Source organism: Somniosus microcephalus, chromosome 10, assembly GCF_052327205.1.
Source record: "Somniosus microcephalus isolate GS21.2 chromosome 10, FLI_Smic_1.0, whole genome shotgun sequence".
In the NCBI taxonomy this organism is placed as follows: Eukaryota; Metazoa; Chordata; class Chondrichthyes; order Squaliformes; family Somniosidae; genus Somniosus; species Somniosus microcephalus.
The window spans coordinates 159,427,478-159,446,322 of record NC_140996.1 but is presented as its reverse complement, the minus strand read 5'-3'; the positions used below and the strand labels follow the sequence as shown (position 1 = coordinate 159,446,322).

Genomic DNA, 18,845 nt, shown 5'->3' with positions numbered 1-18,845 from the left:
GTAATAGTTCCTCCTCTGAAGTGTCACTTGCCTCTGTTTTGTCCTGTTCTACAGAGCGGACATGCTTCTTTGTCTTTTGTCTGAATGTTTATTTTCTTCCTTCTGTCTTTGACGTTTTCTCTGTGTCCTTTTTATTTCTGCATGCGCACTGAATATGTCCCTTTTTACCACAGCTGTGGCAATCCATGTCCACACACCAGCATACAGACGCAAGATGCCCCGTTTTGCCACAACGGAAGCATGGCCCTTGGCTCTCTGTTCTTACTTTGTGCACTTTTTCTGTTGCACCCAACTGTTGAGCTTCCTTAGCTGCCAATTCCATGGAAATACTGATTTCAATGGCCTTTTGTAGAGTCAGATTACTCTCCATTAATAGTCTCTTCTGTATGGCTTCAGTTCTCATACCACACACTAGCCTGTCTCTTATAGTATCATTTAGCACGTCATTAAACTCACAGTACTCTGATAGTCTTTTTAGTGCAGCTACAAACATGGTCACTGTTTCTCCTTCTTCCTGGTTACGCCTGTGGAACCTAAACCTCTCAGCTGTGACTAGGGGTTTGGGTGAAAAATGCCCTTTTAATATCTCCACAATTTCGCTATATTGTTTAGTCCCTGGTTTATCTGGATGCACTAAAGTACGCAAAAGATTGAAAGTCTTTGGTCCCATCACACTTAACAATGTAGGTACTACTTTGTTCCCTCCAATGTCATTTGCTTGTGTGAAGTATTCAAATCGTTCTGTGTATGAGCTCCATTGTTCGACATTCTCATCAAACGGTCCAATGTTACCGATAATTCCAGCCATTTTCCTTCTCTCAGGCTCCTAATTATCATTCACTAAGGATCCTTCCAATGTTGAACTCAACTAAAATCATTATCAGTATTTTAGTGCTTCAATTCACAGATCGTTTCACAGTTGAATAAATGTCCTTCCCGATTTACTCACTGCTTTTCCTCCCCTTCCTCAAGTCGTTAGTACCTTATACGCCGTCTCGTCTTCACACCATTGCAAGATCCCATCCTCGTCGCCACTTTTGTTAAATCTCAAGAGTTTAATAACCTTGCTTGTATAACAATTAAAAGAGTACGCGGGAGACAGCCATCACTTTCCAGAATCTTCTCTACTCCCTGCACTCTATTTCCCATAGTGCATTGCACATCACAACTACGGTAAGCTATGTGGGACAATTCAAATACAACATTCAAAATACACAACAGCAACCATCTTACCAATGTAAAACGGGCCGGCACAAGTAGAAAATTGCAATAGCAATTAAGTAAACATTTTCTATCACTTTACACTCATCTCACATACTTACCTCTCCACACTTGCACCCATCACTCACCTCCACAGCGCACTTTTGGACCCCTCCGACCCCCGCAGACCCACTGCTCGCCTCGGTGACCCTGGCAGGGTTTCCCAACGTCGGGAAGCCTGCACTTACAGGGGTAAAATGGGGCTAATCCTCTTAACTGCCTGTTAACAGGCAGTTAAGTGGCTGTAATCCCCTTCCCGCCTTGGGGAGGCGGCTCCCAGCGTGGGTCGGGTACCCGCCTTCTGGGAAGATGGCATGGAGGCGGGTTGGGGGCGGGATGGGCACCCGCCCCCAAATTCTGCCATTTTCCCGGCAGTCCCGCCTCCAAACCCACCTCCCCAGGGCTGGCAAAATTCCCCCCTTAGTGATTGATCAATAATGACATTAAATTCCTTTTTGTTTCTCCATCTTTGTTCAAGGACATTTGTTCACTTTGTACCCAAGCTTCACATTTCTTGTGTCCTTGGTTAAGTGTGTGCATTCTGTTATAATCATCTACATCTATTCATCTACCATTCTTAGCCCACCCATCCAATTTGTCCACATTTGTTTCAATGCTGATTAGCGTGAACCTTCCTGGTCACTGCCCGCCAGAGAGAGATTTTCCCATTTGTTATCACTTTCTGCTGTCAATTTTCAATAAAGCTAACTAATCCCTCATTAAATCCACAAGCCTTTATCTTCTTTAAAAGTCTCACATTAGGCAGACATTATACTTTCTGTTAATCCCAATAAATTATATCACAGGATAGTCTTTGCCACTAATGTAGTAAGTTTCTCAAAGAATTCATGAGGCCTGAGCTATCGCTTTTAAACCACTGACTACTCCTATGGTCTCCATGTTGTTGAGATGAATATTGATATTATCCATAACATACTCTCTATAGTTACTGACTCATGGATCTAAATAATCCTAAAATATAATGAATATTTGTTAATATTAATTTTGACTTTTTGATAGCAAAAGTTAATCATAGACAATTCACTTTCCTTGCTTCTTTGCTTCTGCATCCAACAAAGATGCTGCACTTCTATTAGGAGAAAATAAATAACTAGAAATGAGTCACAAGCTGCAACTCAATCAATTAATTCAGTCACACAAATACAGAAAGAAAATATTGCAGATGCTGGAAATCTGAAATAAAAATAGAAAATGCTGGAGAAACTCAGCAAGTCAGGCAGCATCTGTGAAGAGAGAAACAGAATTAACGTTTCAGGTCGATGACCTTTCGTCAGAACTGGTAAAAAGCAGGAAATGGAACAGATTTTTAAGCAAGTGTAGGAGCTGGGAAAGGGGGGGAGGGGGTGAAAGAACAAAAGGGAAGGTCTGTGATAGGATAGAAGGCAGGAGAGGTTGAGAGAGATTAAGAGATATTCAAGGCAAAAGGAGATGGTAATGGGACAGGTTAAGAAACAAAAGATGGCTCTAGATGAAGTGTAAATTGCGCTGGCAGAATGATTCACAGAATTCACAGAAACCCCACAGTGCAGATAGAGGCCATTTCGGCCCATCAAGCCTGCACTGACACATATCCCACCCGATCCCCGTAATCCCTACACCAACACATATCCCACCCTATCCCTGTAACCCCACGTATTTAATCCCCCTAACACTAAGGGTCAATTTATCATAGCCAATCAACCTAACCTGCACATCTTTGGACTGTGGGAGGAAACCGGAGCACCCGGAGGAAACCCACGCAAACACGGGGAGAATGTGCAAACTCCACACAGACAGTCACCCGAGGCCGGATTTGAACCCGGGTCCCTGGCGCTGTGAGGCAACAGTGCTAACCACTATGCCACCGTGCTGCCATGATGGTGGAATTAATTCAGTCGATGTCCTATAAACATCAACTGAATCTCAAGATTAGGTTACAGCCTATAACTCAACATTATTTTTTATAATATATGTGGTCTAGGTTTATTGAAGGTAGATATTACAAATTCTGTCTCTTAATACTGTCAAGAGATTTTTTGCATCTTAGTGTTTTTAAGATACAACATGCACAAGAGGGTATTAGCTGCAGTATTACCATGTGGTAACTTGCAGTAAATTATAAATAATTTCTAGGTACAGTGTATCTTTCAAAACTGGAAATACTAACAATAGGTTTCCAAGTTAGATGTATATTTAAGATTTGGTTTTGATGTGCTTGGGTGAAGGCGGCGGCATACACTCAAGCATTGTGGAGTTATCAACAACACCCCTTTCACAACTCAAAGTAGTTTGTAGCCAGAAATGCCAACCTTTTAAAGTTTATCTAAAAATACTACACTTTTAAAATTAATTTTGTGTTCAACAAATGCATATTTGTGCAATCATTTTTTCCCCCAAAAAAACAATCTTTTAATATGTACTAGAAATGTTTAGTAAACAACACTTTCCCTGTATTCAGTCACAGACTTTTTGCACAAAAATGGTACCCAGCAGGGGGAATCCATGTGAACTGGATGAAGCAGACCCTGGTGGAATTTTTTCCCTCCAAATCCTTATTCCTGTAAACATGCATTTAAAAAAAAAAGTTATTGCTTAAAGGAACCATCCTAATGATAATTTGGCTGGCAAACATTTTGCTTACTTCCAAAACACAGAGTGCAGTAAGTGAATTGTGTGCAAATCATATGTTATGTGAAATCATCGTACAAAAAATATACCACTCTTCGACATCTTCAAACAGTAAAAGGTTTGCCTTTTTACAAAGACAAAAATATAAATTTAATGGATTTTGAAATTGTGCAAATTTCTGGGGCAACGCAGCTGTATTGCTACAATATTAGTGTGATTTTAAATGCAGGTCTCTCGTTAAATATATTGATGTAAATATACAAGTTTCTATTTATGATACCTCCAGCAGAGAATCTTCAAGCTTTGCTAGTTGAATCTTTTTCTCCTCTTCCTGTTGTAGAAGTGTTGTCTTCCGTTCCTCTAGCTCTGGTTTCTCATGTTGTAGGGTAACAGCTAACAGCTTCAAGAATATAAATAAAAAGGATAAAGATATTGCACTATTTGAAGGTGTATATTATTATGATTAACAAAGATTAACAACTCACAAGCACTTCACAAGCCCCGAGACCGGAGAGGCAGCGGACCTGCGAGGGGTCACCAGAGGCGGCGGAGGTACTTAAACAGCAGCCCGAGGCAGCGAGGCCCAGAGCCCCGAGACCGGAGAGGCAGCGGACCTGCGAGGGAGCACCAGAGGCGGCAGAGGTACTTAAACAGCAGCCCGAGGCAGCGAGGCCCAGAGCCCCGAGACCGGAGAGGCAGCGGACCTGCGAGGGAGCACCAGAGGCATACCAATCCAGGTTCCGGGAGAGAGGTAAAAAGTAATCCAAGTGTGACGTCAGCAGGAAGCAGGTAAGTGATTGGTTGGTGAGTATTTCTCTCTTTTTAAACTTTAACTCTGTTTTATAGTTTCTAAGGTCTCTCTGGTGTAGCGGGGGCTGTTGGTAAACTATTTAACTGTAGTGTAATTAGTGGGATTGATTGATTTAATTTAAACTCAATTAATTAAAGGGTAAGTCATGGCAGGAAAGCCGGGCCCCGTGATCTGCTCCTCCTGCGAGATGTGGGAACTCAGGGACACTTCCTGTGTCCCTGACAACTACATGTGCAGGAAGTGCACCCAGCTGCAGCTACTGACAGACCGCATTGCGGCGCTGGAGCTGCGATTGGATGCATGCTGGAGGATTCACGATGCTCGGGACATCGTGAATAGCACGTTTAGGGAGTTGGACACACCACAGGTAGAGGTTGGACAGGAAGAAAGGGAACGGGTGACCAACAGGCAGAGTACTAGGCGCAGGCAGGTAGTGCAGGGATCCCCTGTGGCCATCCCCCTCTCCAACAGATATACCACTTTGAGTACTGTTGGGGGGGATGGCTTATCAGAGGAAGGCAGCAGCAGCCAACTTCCTGGCACCAGGGGTGGCTCTGCTGCACAGAATGGAAGGAAAAAGTGTGGTAGAGCTATAGTAATAGGGGATTCAATTGTAAGGGGAATAGATAGGCGTTTCTGCGGCCGCAAACGAGACTCCAGGATGGTGTGTTGCCTCCCTGGTGCAAGGGTCAAGGATGTCTCTGAGCGGCTGCAGAACATCTTGGAAGGGGAGGGTGAACAGCCAGTTGTCGTGGTGCATATAGGCACCAACGATATAGGTAAAAAGCGGGATGAGGTCCTAAAAGCGGAATATAGGGAGTTAGGAGGTAAATTAAAAAACAGGACCTCAAAAGTAGTAATCTCAGGATTGCTACCAGTGCCATGTGCTAGTCAGAGTAGAAATAGAAGGATACTTCAGATGAATACGTGGCTAGAGGAATGGTGCCAGGAGGAGGGACTCAAGTTCCTGGGACATTGGAACCTGTTCTGGGGGAGGTGGGACCAGTTCAAACCGGACGGTCCGCACCTGGGCAGGGCTGGAACCGATGTCCTAGGGGGAGTGTTTGCTCGTGCTGTGGGGGAGGGTTTAAACTAAAATGGAAGGGGGTTGGGAACCTGAGCAGGGAGACAGAGGAAATGAAAACAAGGATAAAAGCAAAAGATAGGAAGGAGAAAAACAAAAGTGGCAGTCAGAGAAATCAACAGTTTAAATCAAACGTGGCCACAGTAAATAATAATTCTAATAGGTCTAAGAGCGTTAAAAAAACAAGCCTGAAGGCTTTGTGTCTTAATGCGAGGAGCATTTGTAATAAGGTGGATGAATTGGCTGCGCAAATAGAGGTAAACGAATATGATTTGGTTGGGATTACGGAAACGTGGCTCAAGGACGGCCAAGACTGGGAACTCAACATCCAGGGGTATTCGATATTCAGGAAAGATAGGCAAAAAGGAAAGGGAGGAGGGGTAGCATTACTGGTTAAAGAAGGGATTAACACAATTGTAAGGAAGGATATTAGCTCTGATGAGGTGGAATCTGTATGGGTAGAATTGAGAAATACTAAGGGGAAAAAAACATTAGTGGGCGTGGTATATAGACCTCCAAACAGTAAGGCGGACGTTGGGGATGGCATTAAAAGGGAAATTAAAGAAGCGTGCAATAAGGGCACAGCAGTCATCATGGGTGACTTTAATCTACATATAGATTGGGCTAACCAAATTAGTAACAATACTGTGGAGGAGGAATTCCTGGAGTGTTTACGGGATGGTTTCCTGGACCAATATGTCGAGGAACCAACCAGAGATCAGGCCATCTTAGACTGTGTATTATGTAACGAGAAAGGATTAATTAGCAATCTTGTTGTACGAGGCCCCTTGGGTCGGAGCGGTCATAATATGATCGAATTCTTCATTAAGATGGAGAATGAAGTAGTTGACTCAGAAACTAGGGTCCTCAATTTAAATAAAGGAAACTACGATGGTCTGAGGAGCGAGTTGGGTAGGATTGATTGGGGAATGGCACTCAAAGGGTTGACGGTGGATAGGCAATGGCAAACATTCAAAGACCGAATGGATGAACTACAGAAGTTGTTCATCCCAGTTTGGCATAAAAATAAAACAAAAAAGGTGACTCAACCGTGGCTAACAAGGGAAATTAGGGATAGCATAAGATCCAAGGAGAGCACATACAAATTGGCCAGAAAAAGCAATAATCCTGAGGATTGGGAGCAGTTTAGGATTCAACAAAGGAGGACAAAGGGATTAATTAAGAAAGGGAAAATAGAATATGAGAGTAAGCTTTCAGGGAACATAAAAACTGACTGGAAAAGCTTTTATAGATATGTAAAGAGGAAAAGATTGGTGAAGTCAAGCGTAGGTCCCTTGCAGTCAGAATCGGGGGAATTTATAATGGGGACCAAAGAAATGGCAGACCAACTAAATACATATTTTGGTTCTGTCTTCACAAAGGAGGACATAAATAACCTCCCAGAAATACCGCGGAACATAGGGTCTGATGAAAGGGTGCAACTGAAAGATATCAGTATTTGTAGGGAAATGGTGTTAGGAAAATTGATGGGGCTGAAGGCCGATAAATCCCCAGGGCCTGATAATCTACATCCCAGGGTACTTAAGGAAGTGGCCCTAGAAATAGTAGATGCATTGCTGGTCAATCTTCCAGAACTCGATAGACTCTGGAACAGTACCCACGGATAGCTAATGTTACCCCACTATTCAAAAAAGGTGGTAGAGAAAAAGCGGGGAATTATTGACCGGTAAGCCTGACATCGGTAGTGGGGAAAATGCTAGAGTCCATTATAAAAGATGTAATAGCAGAGCACTTGGAAAGCAGTGACAGGGTCGGACAAAGTCAACATGGATTTACAAAAGGTAAATCATGCTTGACTAATCTACTGGAATTTTTTGAGGATGTAACTGGTAAAATAGATAAGGGAGAACCAGTGGATGTGGTGTATTTGGACTTTCAGAAGGCTTTCGATAAGGTCCCGCATAAGAGGTTAGCGTGCAAAATTAAGGCACATGGGATTGGGGGCAAGGTATTGACTTGGATAGAGAACTGGTTGGCGGACAGAAAGCAAAGAGTTGGAATAAACTGGTCGTTTTCCGAGTGGCAGGCAGTGACTAGTGGGGTACCGCAAGGATCGGTCCTAGGACCCCAGCTGTTCACAATATATATTAATGATCTGGACGAGGGAATTGGATGTAATATCTCCAAATTTGCAGACGACACAAAGCTGGGTGGGAGGGTATGCTGTGAGGAGGATGTCATGAAACTCCAGTACGATTTGGACAGGTTGGGTGATTGGGCAGAAACATGGCAAATGCACTATAATGTGGATAAATGTGAGGTTATCCACTTTAGTGGCAAAAACAGGAAGGCAGATTATTATTTGAATGGCAATAGATTGGGAGAAGGGGAAGTGCAAAGAGACCTAGGTGTTCTTGTGCACCAGTCGCTGAAGGTAAGCATGCAGGTGCAGCAGGCGGTTAAGAAGGCAAATGGTATGTTGGCCTTCGTAGCAAGAGGGTTCGAGTACAAGAACAAGGATGTCTTGCTGCAGTTGTACAGGGCCCTGGTGAGACCACACCTTGAGTATTGTGTGCAGTTTTTGTCACCTTACCTGAGGAAGGACGTTCTTGCCATGGAGGGAGTGCAGCGAAGATTCACCAGGCTGATACCTGGGATGGCAGGAATGACGTACGAGGAGAGATTGTGTCAACTGGGCTTATACTCACTGGAGTTTAGAAGATTGAGAGGGGATCTCATCGAAACCTATAAAATTCTGTCAGGTCTGGACAGACTAGATGCAGAAAGGATGTTTCTGATGGCCGGGGAGTCCAGAACCAGGGGTCATAGTCTAAGGATAAGGGGTGAGCCATTTAGGACTGAAATGAGGAGGAATTTCTTCACCCAGAGAGTGGTGAACCTGTGGAATTCTCTGCCACAGAGCGCGGTGGAGGCCAGTTCATTAAATATATTCAAGAAAGAGTTGGATATATTTCTTGAGGCTAAAGGGATCAAGGGATATGGGGAGAAGACAGGGACAGGGTACTGAATTTGGATGATCAGCCATGATCTCATTGAATGGCGAAGCAGGCTCGAAGGGCCGAATGGCCTACTCCTGCTCCTATCTTCTATGTTTCTATGTTTCATTTGGGTAAACAAAAAATTGTACCAAAGAGAAAAATCTTAAATTCTATCCAATTATTTCACATTCGCAAGCATTTTGCTATATTTTTATCCTTCATACAAATCCGACCGGCAATATGTCCAAAATGCATTTGCCCACATCCTATCTTGCACTGCCCCATTTGGCCATCACCCCATCATAGTCATACAGCACAGAAAGAGGCCCTTCGGCCCATCGTGTCCGCGCCGGCCAGCAAGCCCCATCTATTCTAATCCCATTTTCCAGCACTTAGTCCGTAGTCTTGTATGCTATGATGTTTCAAGTGCTCATCTAAATGCTTCTTGAATGTTGTGAGGGTTCCTGCCTCTACCACCCTTCCAGGCAGTGAGTTCCAGATTCCAACCACCTTCTGGGTGAAGAAGTTTTTCTTCAAATCCCCTCTAAACCTCCTGCCCCTTACCTTGAAACTATGCCCCCTGGTTATTGACTCCTCTACTAAGGGGAAAAGTTCCTTTCTATCTACCATATCTATGCCCCTCATAATTTTGTACACCTCAATCAGGTCCCCCCTCAGCCTTCTCTGCTCTAAGGAAAACAACCCCAGCCTGTCCAGTCTCTCTTCATAGCTGAAACGCTCCAGCCCAGGTAACATCCTGGTGAATCTCCTCTGCACCCTCGCCAATACAATCACATCCCTCCTATAATGTGGTGACCAGAACTGCACACAGTATTTCAGCTGTGGCCTAACTAGCGTTTTGTACAGCTCCATCATAACCTCCCTGCTCTTATATTCTATGCCTCGGCTAATGAAGGCAAGTATCCCATATGCCTTTTTAACCACCTTATCTACCTGTCCTGCTGCCTTCAGGGATCTATGTACATGCACACCAAGGTCCCTCTGATCCTCTGTCCTTCCTAGGGTCCTACCATTCATTGTGCATTCCCTTGCCTTGTTTGTCCTCCCAAAATGCATCAGCTCACACTTTTCAGGGTTAAATTCCATTTGACACTGTTCTGCCCATCTAACCATCCCGTCTATATCGTCCTGTAGCCTGAGGCTTCCCTCCTCACTATTTACCATTCCACCAATTTTCGTGTCATCTGCGAACTTACTGATCATACATCCTACATTCATATCTAAATCATTAATGTACACTACACACAACAAAGGACCCAGCACCGATCCCTGCGGTACACCACTGGACACAGGCTTCCAGTCACAAAAACAACATTCGACCATCACCCTCTGCCTCCTGCCACTAAGCCAATTTTGGATCCAATATGCCAAATTGCCCTGGATCCCATAGGCTCTTACCTTCTTGACCAATCTCCCATGTGGGACTTTGTCAAAAGCCTTACTGAAGTCCATGTAGACTACATCAACTGCACTACCCTCATCCACACACCTAGTCACCCCCTCGAAAAATTCAATCAAATTGGTTAGACATGACCTCCCCCTGACAAAGCTATGCTGACTATCCTTGATCAAGGATTAATCCTTGCCTCTCCAAGTGGAGACTAATTCTGTCCCTCAGAATGTTTTCCAATAATTTCCCTACCACTGATGTTAGGCTCACTGGCCTGTAATTCCCTGGTTTATCCCTACTACCCTTCTTGAATAATGGTACTACGTTAGCTGTTCTCCAGTCCTCTGGCACATCCCCTGTGGTCAGAGAGGTTCTGAAAATGTGTGTCAGAGCCCCTGCAATCTCCTCCCTTGCCTCACACAGCAGCCTGGGATACATCCAGTCAGGGCCTGGGGATTTATCCACTTTTAAGCCTACTAAAACCACTGGTACCTCCTCCCTCTCAGTATTAATTTGTTCAAGTATATCACAATCCCCCTGCCTGATTTCTATGCCTACATCACCCTTCTCCATAGTGAACACAGATGCAAAATATTAATTTAATACCTCTCCTACATCTTCCGGCTCTACACAGAGATTGCCACTTTGGTCCCTACTCTTTCCCTGGTTATCCTCTTGCCCTTAATATACTTATAAAACACCTTGGGATTTGCCTTTATTTTGCCCACCAGTGTTTTTTCATGCCCCCTCTTCGTTCTCCTAATTTCTTTTTTAAGTACCCTCCTGCACTTTCTATACTCCTCTAGGGCTTCCACTGTTTTTAGTCCTTTGAATCTGCCAAAAGCCTCCCTTTTTTTCCTAATCCATTCTTGTATATTCCTTGACATCCAGGGTTCCCTGGGCTTGTTGGTCCCACCCTTGACCTTTACGGGAACATGTTGGCGTTGTTCTCTCTCTATTTCCTTTCTGAAAGACTCCCATTGCTCTGATGTGGATTTTCCTACAAGTAGCTGATCCCAGTCCATTTTGGCCAGATCCTGCCTTATCATATTAAAATCGGCCTTCCTCCAATTTAGAACCTTTATTTCCAGTCCATCTTTGTCCATTTCCATGACTACCTTAAATCTCACCGAATTATGGTCACTGTCACCAAAATGCTCTCCTACTGTCACTTCTACCACTTGCCCGGCTACATTCCCTAGAATTAGGTCCAGTACCGCCCCTCTCTTGTTGGACTTTCTACATGATGGCTCAAAAAGCTCTCCTGGATGCACTTTAAGAATTCCACACCCTCTAAGCGTTTCACGCTCTGACTATCCCAGTTAATATTGGGGAAGTTGAAATCCCCTACTATTATTACCCTATTATTTCCACATTTCTCTGAGATTTGCCTACATATCTGTTCCTCTATCTCCCCCTGACTGTTTGGGGGCCTACTGTACACTCCCAACAAAGTGCTTGCCCCCTTTTTGTTTTTAAGTTCTACCCATATGGCCTCATTAGAGGAACCTGCTAAGATGTCATCCCTCCTTACAGCAGTAATTGACTCCTTGACTAATATTGCGACACCCCCTCCTCTTTTACACCCCCCTCTGTCTCGCCTGAAGATTCTATACCCCAGAATATTGAGCTGCCAGTCCTGCCCCTCCCTCAACCATGCCTCTGTGATAGCAATATCATACTCCAATGTGTTCATCAACACCTTCAATTCATCTGCCTTACTCGCAAGACTCCTTGCATTAAAATAAATGTCATCCAGCCTTGCCATACTCCCTTGTGCTGTTACATATTTGCTCTGCCTTCCAGGCTGACTTGGTTTTTTCCTCTATATTTGGCTGTGCATCACCCCCTACTATAGCTCCACTCCGTATCCCATCCCCCTGCCAATGTAGTTTAAACCACCCCCCCCCCCCACCCCCCAACAGTACTAGCAAACCTCCTCTCAAATATGTTGATCCCATTCCGGTTCAGGTGCAACCCATCTGACTCGTACAGGTCCCACCTTCCCCAGAAGCAGACCCAGTGATCCAGGAAACTAAAGCCCTCCTGCACCAACTCTTTTAGCCATGCATTCTTCTGCTCTATCCTCCTGTTCCTATACTCACTAGCACGTGGCACCGGGAGTAACTTGTGGCAAGTGGCAAGTAACATTCGCACCACACAAGTGCCAGGCAATGACTATCTCCAACAAGCGAGACTCTAACCATCTCCCCTTGACATTCAATGGCATTACCATCGCTGAATCCCCCACTATCAACATCCTGGGGGTTACCATTGATCAGAAACTGAACTGGACCAGCCATATAAATACTGTGGCTACAAGAGCAGGCCAGAGGCTGGGAATTCTGCGGCGAGTGTCTCACCTCCTGACTCCCCAAAGCCTTTCCACCATCTACAAGGCACAAGTCAGGAGTGTGATGGAATACTCTCCACTTGCCTGGATGAGTGCAGCTCCAACAACACTCAAGAAGCTCGACACCATTCAGGATAAAGCAGCCCGCTTGATTGGCACTCCATCCACCACCTTCAACATTCACTCCCTCCACCACCGGTGCACTGTGGCTGCAGTGTGTACCATCTACAAGATACACTGCAGCAACTCGCCAAAGCTCCTTCAACAGCACCTTCCAAACCCGCGACCTCTACCACTTAGAAGGACAAGGGCAGCAGACGCATGGGAACATCACCACCTACAAGTTCCCCTCCAAGCCACACACCATCCTGACTTGGACCTGTATCGCCGTTCCTTCACTGTCGCTGGGCCAAAATCCTGGAACTCCCTTCCTAACAGCATTGTGGGTGTACCTACACCATATGGACTGCAGCGGTTCAAGAAGGCAGCTCACCACCATCTTCTCAAGGGCAATTAGGGATGGGCACTAAATGCAGGCCTAGCCAGCCAGCGACGCCCACATCCCATCAATGAATTTAAAAAAAATCCAGAGATTACAACCTTTGAGGTCCTGTTTTTTAATCTGCTATCTAGCTCCCTAAATTCTTGTTGCAGGACTTCATCCCTCTTTCTACCCATGTCGTTGGTACCAATGTGAACCACGACCTCTGACTGTTCGCCCTCCCCCTTCAGAATGCCCTGCAAACAATTTGCAGTTATGTAGGCCATCCTTGCTGATCTACAATTACTCCCCATCCCCCAATATGCCCAATTTAAAACTCCTTCACGGCCTTGCACTTTCCTATCTTTGCAACCTCCTCCAGACATGCATCCCCTCCAACACCCCTCAGTTTTCTGATTCCGGCCACTTCCACCAAAAGTAATAGTGCCTTTCTCTCCTTGCAGCTACTCACTCCCTCTCACTCCTACTTTCCTTTGATAATCTGTTCTAACCTAAAACTTGCTCTCTGTGGGCCCAAGCATCTGTGTGTAAACCAGCTTTAAGTTCTTTAAAGTGCTTACTGTGCTTTTTTCCCCCAACAGTAGTCATCCATTCTACCTCCTAACCGGTTCACCACCTTCTTAGTACTTAACCTTGCCTTCTACCTGCCTGCAACCTACAGCAACCCCCAACCATCATTCTCTAGAACCTGCACTTTAAGAAAAAACACAAGACATAAAATTCATGACATAACCAAATGAAACACAAAAATAATCATGTGAACATAAGCATATAATTTGGACCCGATAATACCTTTAACACTCCCATAAGACTTTACAATTAAACACAGTTTTCATTATTCAGCCACCATAAATAAATAGTCCTGATAATATGATATACATATAACAGAACATAAAATGACATACCCCTTGACTCATCATGAGCAATTCTACAGGACATTATTAGTACTGTATAGATGTTAAAAATGTAGTAAAAAATATTATCGTTACTTCTTTACCTGTCCCCGGAGACCTTCCCTTGTCGTTGTAAAGTTAACCTCGCTAACAATAGAAGCTGCGTCAGGTGGAATAGAAGGGTTGGGGTTGCGGGTTGCCAGGAACAGGCGAAATTCTTCATTGTAGTCAATTATTTTATCCCCAATTTGTACAACATAACGAGGTCCTGTAAAATAAAAATCAAATAGACATGGCATAAAACTTAATAAACAGCACTAGAGTACACTCTAATTAAAAAAAGTTAAAATTTGTATAGACGTCCTATCTAAACAATTATGTAGAGCCTTTAACTCAGTAAACACCCCAAGATGATTTACATAAGAGAAAACAGATGACAGGCAGTAGTGGCAAAGTTAGAAAAGATACCAAAATTATGGTGAAAAAAATAGATGTAAAGACTTTGAAAAGCCAGGCAAGAAGTTGCAAGTTGGAAGGAAAAGCAGAGAAAAGGGACAAGAAATTGAAGGTTCTGTCCTCGATGTTGGAGCAGCAGAAGAAGGATGGACAGAAGTACAGAGTAGGAGAACTGAAAGGCGCAGGCAAGAGTGCAAGGCTGTAGGAGATTACTGAGGTAGCGAGGTGCAATAATGGAAGGATTTTGTAAAGGAGGATGAAAATTTTGAATTCAATGCATTGGCAGACAGAAAGAAAATAGAGGTCAAGAAGAACAGAGGTGACAGGTAAGCAGCACTTCATGCATGACAGGACGCAGATGGTGGAGTCTTGGACAATGTGGAATCTGTTCAGGCTGGAGCCCAGGAGGTCAGTATGGATGGTGTTGAAGAAGTTGAGTCTGGAGAGGGTGTTAACATACATATGGGTTTCAGTGGCAGTGGAAGTGAGATAAAGCGTAGCGAGTTGCGTTCTACTGCATTCACTTAAAAAATGTAATATTTAAGAATTGTTAATTACTGCCAATCAACCTCTCTAGCACTGAAAATTAACTATTACAAGTGTGGAGTCTCATTCCTTCAGATATTACTGTAATTGTTATTGGAGGTTTTTTAAATGTCAAATTTAATTTTTTTTCCTTTGCCTTTTTTTCCCCTCACTTTATTTCTCTTTCTGTACCTGATATGACATTTAATTCACCCTCTCTAATTTATGCTGCCTTCTCAGTCCTGCCACTGTTTATTTCTCAATCCTTCAATCTGATTGGTTAAGGAGGTACACAGTTGCTTGCCATGTTCACTCAGGTCCCAGATGCCTTGTTTCCCTCACTGCACCATCATCAGCTCGCACTTTTAACAACTTAGTGGACAAAACTGTTTTGAGCTGAAGGGTGCAGGGGCAAGTCTAACAGCAGACGCTGTTAGATGCCCTTCTACAGCAAAATCTGGCCCAAATTGTATATATACAATAATAATGGACAGTAAAAATTCCAGAATATCAACAAAAACAGAATCTGACTTATTAAATCACTGTAAAACAGTGGCCCTGATTTTATGTCCTACATTGCATAAAACCCTTGTTGTTATAAAACAGCGTATCCTTCGACTCACCAAGTGCAACTCCACAGGAGATCTGCTATTACGAAACATAAACTCAACACACTATTGTTTAAACATAGCTCGGAAACAAACACAAGCCTTGTACACAAACATTCTCAAAGATTTAACATTTACATCAAAAACACTTAGATGAATGAAACCTTATAATAGGTGAAGCATATTTTTCAAATGAGTTTTAATTCTGATCCATTGTGGCTTGTAATGAAAACACCTATTATACATTATTCTACAATTTCCTAACCTGGTTTTGGCCCTTTATTAAATGCAAAATGTATCAGGAGAATAAAAGTGTAGCCTTAATTAATTCATCAGAAACTCAGCTGAGTGAAGTTCCATAAGGAGCTGCAGGTGGTGATTCCACATCAGCACATTTGAGTTTTACATATATTTTCTTGAAGGTTGGATAAAAGAATACAATAATCCTTTCACAAAGCTTATATTTTGATATAAATCTGCAGACTAAGCACTATACACAGAGGAAAGCATACAGCACGCATCAATGAACAGCATTAATCTCAAATAAACAACATGCAATGTATTTCTTTTGGGAATTTGTGTCTAACAAAATTTTTGACCCTTTTGACCAATATAAAATTAAGACTATCTGACAGCACATAAAACAAATGAATAAAATAATACTATTTGAATTATTCTTCTCATTAGTGTCAGCATGCATCAAAGCTACGGCAGTGACAAAAAAATGTTTCACGACTGAATTTGTTTCGTGCTTTAACATAAAAAGCAGCCTACTGCAGTACTCTAATGCAAGAACTACAGCATAATGCTACAGGTTTGCAATAACTACAGCAGTTGTAGCACTACCTCTTCTTCCTCCTCCAGGTCCAAATCAGGGGGATCAATAGGAGAGCTAATGGATTCACCACAGCACTGGTGGGAGATGGGACTGCTATATAATTAATGGGAGTTGCAAACCAATTATTGGACACTAGTTTGCCACAATATTTGCAACATTTTGTTGGCTGTTGGCTTTTCACCGAGATGATCTGGTAGGAAGGTACCTTCCATCTCCCAGAGAATATTATGGGCCAGTACTCAGAGTGCGCCATTAAACCGCCTTTGAAATGGACAGCAAACTCGGGATTTCCACATGCGCTTGCGCATGCACTAAATCCTGAACTTCCGATCTGTCAAGTTCCGACTTGACAGATGATCCGCACCGACATTGAAATCCTAATTGCTGGTGCAGAGTTAACTGCCCAGCAATTACGTATGAAAATTTTACAGCTGGTGCACAGCGTAAGGGGATCCCACCTGATAAATCTAAGTAATTTTAAAAGCTATATGAGGCCGGAAATGGAAGCATTTACATATGACCCACAGGATTTTGTCCATGAAAAGTAAAGAACTGTCTTCCAATAGATTTTGAAGAAAGCAATTCTCAGGTTTTTAAAATGTTTTTGCTGGGAGGAAAAAAATGGAAATGTAGATAAACTTACAAAATGCACTCTGCATACACCCAGACCGCAAAAGCACAAATTTAAGTTATTTTCAAGTACTGAAATGCAAGGAATAATGATCTCTAATAGTATTATTGTGTTCGGAGGAAGTGGTTACTATACTGAGGGTTTTTTTCTTTTTTTTTTGCATCTATGTGGAGTTCATAAGCTTAAAACAATCCATACAGCAAGTGGAGGAAAGGTTAAAAAAAAAACCCTCATTACTAGAGCCTTCCGGTATTTAATGTGCATTAATATCTGTTATAAATAATGAGAGAGCTTCTGTTTGCTGATTGGAGCACCGGACCAAGTGATCTCATGTACCCTTCTGCACACGGTGCGCCCTGGGATCAGTGGGCCACGATGCTGCGCTCAACTCTGCAGCATCTGACAGCAACTTTTCGTTTGGGGCCTCGCAACAGGTAAGAACATAAGAACATAATAATTAGAAGCAGGAGTAGACCATGCGACACTTCGAGCCTGCTCCGCCATTCAATACGATCATGGCTGATCTTCCACCTCAACTCCACTTTCCTGCCCAATCCCCATATCCTTTGATTCCCCTAGAGTCCAAAAATCTATCTATCTCAACCTTGCTTATACTCAATGACTCAGCATTCACAGCCCTTTGGGGTAGAGAATTCCAAAGATTCACAACCCTGAGTGAAGAAATTCCTAATTATCTCAGTCTTAAATGGCCGACCCCTTATCCTGAGACTATGCCCCCTAGTTCTAGACACTCCAGCCAGGGGAAACAGCCTTTCAGCATCTACCCTGTCAAACCCCTCAGAATCTAATGGCCCATATTTTCTGATCCCTACGGGTGTATACAAGCTGTATACACACCCGTAGGAACCTCGCAAGTGCCGGTTTTAGGCGTGTGAAGCGCATGCGCTGAAAACCGGCACTTCCGATCTGTCAAGAATCCTCTTGACAGATCAGCCACCTGCCCTGGAGAAGGGCCTCTGCAGGTGGAGAGTTCCGCCTTCTGCAGAACCTCCGCCCGCTGAACTCCCTTAAAAATCTTACGCCTGGTAAAAGCAGGTGTAAGACCTGCTTTTACCAGCATGAGAGTTTTAAAAAGTTTTTTTTTTAATTTCCACTCATTTATAATTAAAAAAAATACTTTTAAAAAAGGTAAGTTTATTTTTAGCCCCGTAAGAAAACTTAAACTTTTTTTCAAAAAATAAAATTTTTGTTTAAAATATTTATTTTAATGAAATTTTAACTAATTTTAAAAATGTGATTTAATTTTTTTTTTAATGTTTTGATGTCTTTTTGGAGTGATCTCCATTCATACTTTTGACATGTCTAAACTTTCAAAAGTATGAAGGGTTGATTCCCTTCTCCCATTGGTTCCCATTGCCCACGTGATCCCAGGGACGCTTGCAAACCGCATGCGCCCCTGGGATACCTGGGCCCTGCGCATTTCGTCGTGGAGAGGCCCAGGAGCGGAAATGGCCGGGCCTCTGAAGCCCTCAGGTAAGGGCGTAGATTTTTTCCAGATCGGAGGTCTCTGCACGCAGGAAATACGGTCCTATATGTTTCAATGAGATCACCTCTCATTCTTCCAAACTCCAGAGAGTATAGGCCCAATCGACTCACTCTCTCCTCAGAGGACAACCCTCTCATCCCAGGGATCAATCTAGTGAACCTCAGTTGCACCACCTCTAAGGCATGTATGCCCTTTCTTAGATAAGGAGACCAAAACTGTATACAGTACTCCAGGTGTGGTCTCACCAAAGCCCTGTACAATTGTAGTAAGACTTCCGTACTCCAACTCCCTTGCAATAAAGGCCAACATGCCATTTGCCTTCCTAATTACTTGCTGTACCTGCATGCTAACTTTTTGTGTTTCCTGTACAAGAACACC

The 18,845-nt window shown here is 43.3% G+C and overlaps 1 protein-coding gene across 6 annotated transcripts in view; it reads right to left on the bottom strand.

Moving 5' to 3' along the window:
• Positions 1 to 18,845, bottom strand: part of dync2h1 (dynein cytoplasmic 2 heavy chain 1) — a 996,931-nt gene that overhangs the window by 546,739 nt on the left and 431,347 nt on the right. For all 6 annotated transcript variants that reach the window (XM_085999037.1, XM_085999042.1, XM_085999039.1 and 3 more), the window contains 2 exons: positions 14,007 to 14,170; positions 4,169 to 4,288 (listed from right to left, as the gene is read on the bottom strand). In XM_085999037.1, the coding sequence (XP_085855163.1) occupies positions 4,169 to 4,288; positions 14,007 to 14,170 (284 nt within the window). The remainder of the gene's footprint in view (positions 1 to 4,168; positions 4,289 to 14,006; positions 14,171 to 18,845) is intronic.